The 8,173-nt window shown below is 45.0% G+C and overlaps 1 protein-coding gene across 1 annotated transcript; it reads right to left on the minus strand.

The window, feature by feature from the left end:
- Nucleotides 1–3,195: 3,195 nt before the first annotated feature.
- LOC146960967 (SAM pointed domain-containing Ets transcription factor-like) lies at nt 3,196–5,745 on the minus strand. The gene is made up of 4 exons (XM_085771896.1): nt 5,537–5,745; nt 5,307–5,354; nt 5,017–5,151; nt 3,196–4,135 (listed from the first exon to the last, which is right to left on the minus strand). The coding sequence occupies exons 1-4, from the start codon at nt 5,613–5,615 to the stop codon at nt 3,957–3,959; spliced, it is 441 nt and encodes a 146-aa protein (XP_085628022.1). The 5' UTR covers nt 5,616–5,745; the 3' UTR covers nt 3,196–3,956.
- Nucleotides 5,746–8,173: the final 2,428 nt, after the last annotated feature.

Raw genomic sequence — 8,173 nt, forward strand, 5'->3', positions numbered from 1 at the left:
TACAGAGCCGGCCCTCCCTATAAGCGAACTAAGCAGCTGCTTAGGGCCCCGCAGCCACTAGGGGGCCCCCAAACTTTGCTCAATCATTTGTCTAACCGTCTCTGACAAAGTGTAACCCTTGACCCAACTGGCAACAATGACCGTGACACGCATACGTAAACGTAACGCAGACTGTGGCCGTTGTCCGGTAACGAGCGCGCACCACCCCTTCCCCTTCTCTCCCCCCTGGCCCCCTCCCTCCCTCACTCACTGAGATCGCGATTTGCGAGGAGGTGATTAGCTTTTGGACAGCGACGATGTCCAAAAGGATATATCCGTCAGGTGCGGAAAATAGGAAAAAGAAGGTCAAGGATGAAAAAAAAAACAAGGACAAGGTAAGGCTAATTAATGTTATGTTTACTAGATGTACGTTTAGCCGAAAAACATGTCGGTGCTTGTGTTAGCTCACTTAGCTGGCTAGCTGCTACATACCAGCCTGCTGCAGTTAACATGTCCTGGCTGATTTTAAGGTCTGTTTACAGTGAAAAGATAACAGCTGTTTTCCTGTGAGGGGATAAAGGATCAATCACCCATTTATTAATGGCTGTCATGTTGCCACATCCTCATCCCCTGTGGCTGGTTCCAGTCATACAGTTGGTAAGTTTCTTGTTTGTTGCCACAATATGTTTATCTCTGTTGGAAAATTAAATTGTGTGTAAAGTGGCTAAAAAATTCTACTAATCTTCTCCACAGCTCCAATGGTTACTGCTGATGATGCTGCTGACCAACCAACATCCTCTATCTTCTTCTCAACTGAAGTTTTGTTTTAAGGGTTCTAGAATTTAGCTGTACAGATAATTTAAAGGATCATAGGGCAGGATTAATGAGAACGGCCAGTGACGCGACGGCCGCTGCGCGTAACTACAGCAACCAGCGAAGCCACCGCCACGGGAGCGCGCACAGACTCTTCACTGTTTACTTTACTCTTTACGGGGTGTTCCCACCAAACGCGATGACGCTTCATCGCGCGTCGAGATTACATGTAAAGTCAATGCAAACACGCGATTAGTCGCGTCATCGCGCCGGGCGATGCGATGGACGCGATAGCGCGGCGCGATGGACGCGTTGGCCGCGAAAAATCGCCTCCATCGCGTCGCCCGGCGCGATGACGCTTCATCGCTCGAGTTGAAATAATTGAACTTTTGCGGCGAATTCGCGTGAAGACGCGCCGCGACAGCCAATCAGCTTTGAGATCGTCACCGACGTGCTGACGTACGGACGTACTGGTGTTCCCTTGGCAGTTTAGTCAGAGCGAGTCTCTTGACAATATTAGAAGTTTTCTGGTTTAGTTTAGTTTATTATTCAGATCCCCATTAGCTGCTGCAAAGCCACAGCTCTTCACTGTTGCTTTTCCGGTGCTGTTACAAACGTTTCTGATTTGGAGATTCGGACCTGAAAGCCCGTTATCACTGCTGTTTTCAACCAGCGGGCACTGCGAGCCGGCCGCCCCGTCCCAAAGCACTCAACAGGCGGTCAGTCACACAGTAGTTCACGGAGCCGTCTCCTCCTCCTCCTCCTGCAGCCAGAGACCCACACCGCTGTTCCTCTCCCATCTACAGGGACAGGAACAGTGCAGCAATAGTGGTTATCTCTGCCAGAGAATGAAATAGTGGGAGAAATGTTGTTGTTTGGGCGGGCTCGTCGCGCGACGCGATGCCGCGACGAGGCGTTTTTTGCATATTGGACCAGCGTCAAAACTGGAGCGTCTAGCGCGACGCGATTTCATTTGACGCGCGATTCAATCGCGTTCATCGCGTTTGGTGGGAACACCCCGTTACAGTCTTTCCTATCTGGGGAGGGAGGGGGGGTATTTTACTGTAGGTTCTCTCTCTCTCTCTCTCTCTCACACACACACACACACACACACACACACACAGACAGACAGACAGACAGACACACACACACACACACACACGCACACACACACACACACCTGCCTCTTCACTGTGCTGCAGCAGGGGGCTGCTGTCTGTTCCTCTGAGCTCCTCTGCATGGATCTGTATGGGCTCCTACTCCTACAGGCCGGTACTGAGAATTAACGCGCCGGGTCCGGGTGTCGGGCCGCATCTGTCAGGGTCCGCGGTCCCATGAAAACCAATCAACACCGGACATATTCATGATTTCATTAAAAAAAAAAAAAAAACGGACGCGTCGCGGACACGCCGGCCAGGACGTGAAAAGTGGACGTGTCCGGGCAAAAGAGGACGTTTGTCCACCTGCCTGATAACGTTATTAAAGTTATAACGTCGGCTTTTAACCACTAGCTGCGGCTAATGGCTAATAATAAGACAGTAGTGAAGAGGGAGAGGGTGTGTAAGTTAGTGACCTGCTGCTGCTGTGTGCGTGTGTGAAGGGAGGGGGAGAGAGAGGGGCGGGGGGCGGGGGGGGGGGGGGCGTTTAACAGGGCTTTCAGTTGTGCTGGGTCGTTTGCTGGCAGTAACAGTAGGCCTAATTTGGATCCACCCTGGTTCAGAGCGATTGATATAAGAGGGAGTGTCGCCACTCTGTTACTGTATCAATGGCTCTGCCGCGGTTGCCCTCTTCATGTCTCCGTTCCATTGATCCATTGGAAGGCAGTCGTGGACGCGCTGACGTCAGGTCCGCCGACCAACGCGCGAAATTCACCCCCTGAATTGCAGCGCATTTTGCAGCACAGACCCCGTTCAGGGCAATCGAGAGATACGCGGATGGGCTCGTTCTTTTTGGTTTTGAACGCTTCCTCACCCATTATTATTTAAAAAACGTAAAACGCATGGGTATTTTCCGGTATTTTCTCACAAATCCTGCCCTATGATCCTTTAAAGAAAATAAATCTGTTCAAACTGTAATCTTTTGTAGAATCTTTTATCTTTCTGCTACATCAAAAGTACTGCCGGTTTGGAGCCACCTATTGCCATTCACAATATTAACATTAACATTCAGACAAAAACAAAGTAGAAGAAAAAATGACAAGTGCAATTAGACAGCTTTAAGTGTTTAGACTCTAATTAGTAATGAAATATCTGCTCGCCATCATGTTGATAGAGGTACAATAAAATATGCAAGGGTTGCATACGGTAGCTGGTTTTATGAATATGTGATGATACACTGTGAGGCAGGGCCCCCAATTTTATCCTGCTTAGGGCCCCCAGATGTACAGGGCCGGCCCTGGCAACATATACCAGAGTTGAATCCTTAACGTATAGGGCTCCTCAGCAGTGAAAAAAGACATATAAGTGGCATTATAAACAGTCACAGCAGAGCTTCAAAGGTCCTCCACAGGTTTTCACCTCTGAGTAAGAATTAATGGTTGGGTAATAGTGGGTTAGGGGAGCTGACTCACTGATTGTGTGTATAACAACCAGGGCCAAACCCAAAAGAAGAAACTAAACAATCCCAACCACAGGTTCAACTGAGGCAGAAAAACTGGCTCTAATTTAAACAGAGACCATGTCAAGATGAGCGACAGGAAAAGACAAAGCAAATGTAGCTGTGGGCGATAGGCATTTTCATGAACCTTGCATTGAGAGGTCTATATGTTATCAGTTCTATGTGTTTGTCGTATTGTAAGTGAATGATAATTGAGAATCACATTATGGAAAAAATATACAGGCAGATCATGCAAGTGAAAAAAGGCAGTTCATTTATTTATTTATTTATTTTCTGGTTGTGTGATGGTGCAGAAGGAAAAAGCCTCAGCAGCCACATTGTTTTGCCTCTTCCTCTCAGCCCATGCACAGATAAGACGTTCATGCAGCAGCTGCCAGCTGTTACTTCGGTGTTGGCAGTAGAAGTGTGTACCATTGGGGTTGGTCAGTGCACGTGTTCTCTGTCACCTTTTCTTCTCAGGTTTAGGTGTTCAAGTGCAGGGTGAGATAGCGTGTCCTTTTGATTTTTGTAAGTTTCCGTCCCGTCCTCCTCCTTCTGCTGCTGCAATCTCATACTGGGTGAACAAACTGATAGACCAGTCTCTGAGACACGTCAGGCTTGCGGATGATGCCCTTCTTGTAGTACTGACGTATGGAGCGGCTCAGTTTGTCATAGTTCATGGCAGGTCGGTTTTTCCGGAGTCCCCACAGTCTCGCTACGTGAGCTGAGTCTTCAATTTTAAAAATACCTGGTGGGAGTGACAGGAAATTTGACATTTGTTACAACAGAAAACAAAACGCATAGAAGACAAAATGCTGTTCATGTCTGCTTCTAAAGAGAGTCACTTGGAGACTACTCACCACTTCTGTGCAAAGTGTTTTTCATCAATTGTTTTAAACTAATTGCTACTATATTTTACTATAAATGCACCACAATATGGGATTGTCTTTTTCTTTTTTAATTTGAAGCAGTTGATGTGGTGAACTTGCTGCTTAATTTCATGTCCTACAGTTACATAAAACCAATCTGAAGTCTTGTTTCTGGCCACCTGGCACACTTCACCTCTGTCAAACATACATTGTCTTTTTTCTCTGTTTGTGTTCTGATGACGTCGCCCATAGGTTTCTTAGGGTGGTTAGAAACTCTTTGAATACTGGGCTGCGTCATTGACATCATGTCTGACCTATCGCCTGATTAATCCAAAAATGGGCAAAGAGGTGGGGCTGTGTGGAGCTGCATGCAGGAAATTTAGGGCCTGAAAGTTAAAGTTAAAACACTGAATTAAAACCTACCATAAAACTGGGGAAATACTCTTTAGGTTCGTCAATATGAGTGATCATTATCACACTGAGATTGTGATATATCAGTCACAACCACATGCAAATAAAAGCAGAGGAGAAGTCAGCAACAGTGATTCCACAGTTTTATCTTAAGTGTAGCCTATGTTCTGAATTTTTAGACAATGCGGGAAAAAACTCTTTTCTTTAATTCAAGTGTCTGTGCTGTTTTTACTTTTCATTGCATTTCCTTGAGAATAATAAAAGAATCAAGATCAGTGGATGTTTGAAAGAGCTTAAAAGGGGTGGATCTGCATGTGAACATGTAACAGTCAAACTTTTTTTTTTTTACCTTTTTCTTTGTTGAGCCAGCGAATGCATCGTCCATAGCTGTGTGGTTTGAGCAGCAGCTCTCTGAGGAACTGCCACAGATGAATGGGCTGACCTGAACAGGACGAATCTGCCTCAGACCAAAGCTCCTCGCTGCCTGCGCAACAAAACAACAACATGTGGTGGTGAATGTCACTTGTGTTGTGATTTGTCTACTGATAAAAACAGGGTTTACACACTAAAATACTGAAAAATGCAAAATCTTGATTCTGCACCATTATGATTTATTGTAGTTTGAAAAAACAACCTTACCAGTGCTTTTGGTATCTACAGCTGAACATCTCTCCTTCATCCAGGCAGCTGGAAGTCAAAGGTAAATATTTAATCAGAGAACAAGTTTATTCTATATAAGTAATTAATGTATACTTCTCACACCCACTTCAACAATATGTAAATACTAAGATAGAAAGCTAAACATTAGGCAACGTGTGGGCGGTGCTGCGGTCTATGATGAACTTAAATAAATAACCGCCCCCCCTTACCTGACTTCCATATGTCCAGGTGTGCGTGCAGCATGTCTCCACACTGCGGCGAGCGCTGGCGAAACTCCTCCTCGCTCATGGCACAAAGGTCCTTTCCTGTCAGCTCCTGGAAGGACTTTCCTGCATGGGGCAACCTGTATAGATGTTCAGTCCACAGCAGCCATTTCTGCACATTCCCTGTGTTCCACTCTATAGGGTCTAGAGAAGGAAAAAAAAGAGATATGGAAGCGGTGAGAAAATTCCCAGCTGCCACTGCAATAAATTAGCCAATTTAGGCCTATTGTCATATTGAGTCACAGTAATCGGTTGAATTCCCAGTTTAATGGGTTTAATTCTGGTACTTAACACACACGGTGGTCATGTTTTTATGGCAGCACACTACTAAACAGCAGAACAGATGACTGAGGGTAGTATTGGTTTATGACAGCCAGAACAATTCATAATGCTTCCTGTGTTTGCTTTGTGCGCATAAGAGACCTCGCCCTTAAGACTGTGTACACGTCTACTGGCAGGAAAGAACCATCACTGTCAAAACCCAAGAAACCTCATGCAAAGGTCAGGATTAAACATATCCTGGAGCAGGCAAACACAGCTTTGCGTCAGTAAAGGACATGATTTAAGAGATCTGTCATCTAGCCTGCACTGTCCACACAAATATCTGTTGATTCTGGGAGTAAGCACCACCAGCAGCTTAAGCATCTGTGAATCCATATTCCTATATCTGCAAATAACGGGCAACACTTGCAGGGTCAAGAAAGATGTCTTGTTTGCTTTAAAGATTTTGTTTCTTTGTCAGTTATACGTCTGGACGCTGTAACACCCAGCTAGTGGATGACAAACTGCAGTAGCAGGTGCGTAGTGGTGGACAGTAATGGAGTAAATTTACTTGAGTACTGTACTTATGTACGTATCCAGAGGATTTGTACTTTACTTGAGTATTAGATTTCTTTGGTACTTATTACTCTTACTCAGAGATGGCAAAAGTACCCAGATTCTTTACTCGAGTAGAAGTAAAAGTACCTGTGTAAAAAACGACTTAAGTAAAAGTGAAAGTACTGATCCAAATATCTACTCAAGTAAAAGTAAAAAGTACAGGCTCTGAAATTTACTCAAAAGTATTATTAAAAGTAAAAAGTATTTCCATTGCACGATTCACTGCAAAGCAAATAACCACACGATAATTCATCTTGAATCCATTTCATCAATGTTATTGTTCACATAGCCTAAGTTTACCTGCCGGACACAAAATGTATCCTAATGTACTTCACTATGGTGAATCGTAGGCATTTGTATTGTACACAGAGGTGGCAAAAGTACTCATATTCTGTACTTAAAGCAGAAGTAAGCGATCCGGTCGTTTTGGCTAATGCTGCGTTCCAGGCAGGCTTTTGAAACAACACTTACGACTTTGTAGCGTTCCAGGCAACCCACTCGTGTTTTTCCGACCTGTTTTACCTGTGAAAGTCACTATAACGGCCACTCGTAACTTCTGACCCGTGAACTCGTACCAGATCGAACTGATACGACTTCACAGGTCGGAAAAATACGAGTTACGAGTTGCCTTGAACGCACCATAACGTCTTGTCAGCTGATGGAGTTAGCAGCCCCCGCCCTCGTCATGGATCTATTGGTCCTCGTCCCTACGTCACCACATTCAGGCGCATCCCTTGGCTGCACACACAGAGAGGACTGCCCCTTTATGCCGTTCTCTCTCCTCATTGGATAAAACTTGTAGGATACGAGAAAAGTTTTCTCCTGGGCGCAGAGCAGAGTGACTGACAGACCCGTGTTTCGGTCCAAACACTCTATGTAAGTGATTGCTGTCGGAAGATATAACTATTTAAGACATATTAACACAAAAATATCGCTTACTTCTGCTTTAAGTAAAAGTAAGAAAGTACAGGCCGTTAACCTACATCATTTGATAATTTTGTTAAACAAAAAAAGTTCAGACAGAATTATCAAGATTGAACTGACCAGAGGCAGTGTTTCCCAACGTTTGGGCCGCCACAGACTTTCACAAAATAATAACAATAAGAATTTTTAAACAGCGTTTCACCACCTCTCATCTCTGCCAGTCAGTCCACCTGCCGTCTCTCTCGCACCACACATACACGTACGCGCACAGACGCGCGCGCACGTACACACAGACACGGGCGCATGGACAGGTTGCGCTTTGCCGCTCGTAAACGATAAATGCGCTATATTGCGCAGATTGTACAGTGTTCAACCCCCCCGTCGGATAGTCCGACCACCATCGCTTCCTTCCTCCATGCTGCTGCCTCCATGTCGCTGCTACAGTACAAGTTGGTAACTCAGTTCTCTCTCTACCGCCCCCTCCCTCCTCCCTCCCTCTTCTTCTCCCTCTTTCCCTCTAGTTCGTCACGTTTTTTACCGGTGCTTTTACGTCGTGTCAAAAAAAAAAAGTAACGAGCCTGTTTTTACAATGTAAGGAGTAGAAAGTACATATTTTTGCGTATAAATGTAGGGAGTAAAAGTAAAAAGTCGTCAGAAAAATAAATACTCAAGTAAAGTACAGATACCTGAAAAATCTACTTAAGTAGCTACAGTAACGAAGTATTTGTACTTCGTTACTTGCCACCTCTGCTCTTACTTGAATACATTTCCAAGACAAAT

The sequence above is a fragment of the Trachurus japonicus genome, unplaced genomic scaffold (genome assembly GCF_045865225.1).
Source record: "Trachurus japonicus isolate A0001 unplaced genomic scaffold, Traja_1.0 AP029771.1".
NCBI lineage: Eukaryota > Metazoa > Chordata > Actinopteri > Carangiformes > Carangidae > Trachurus > Trachurus japonicus.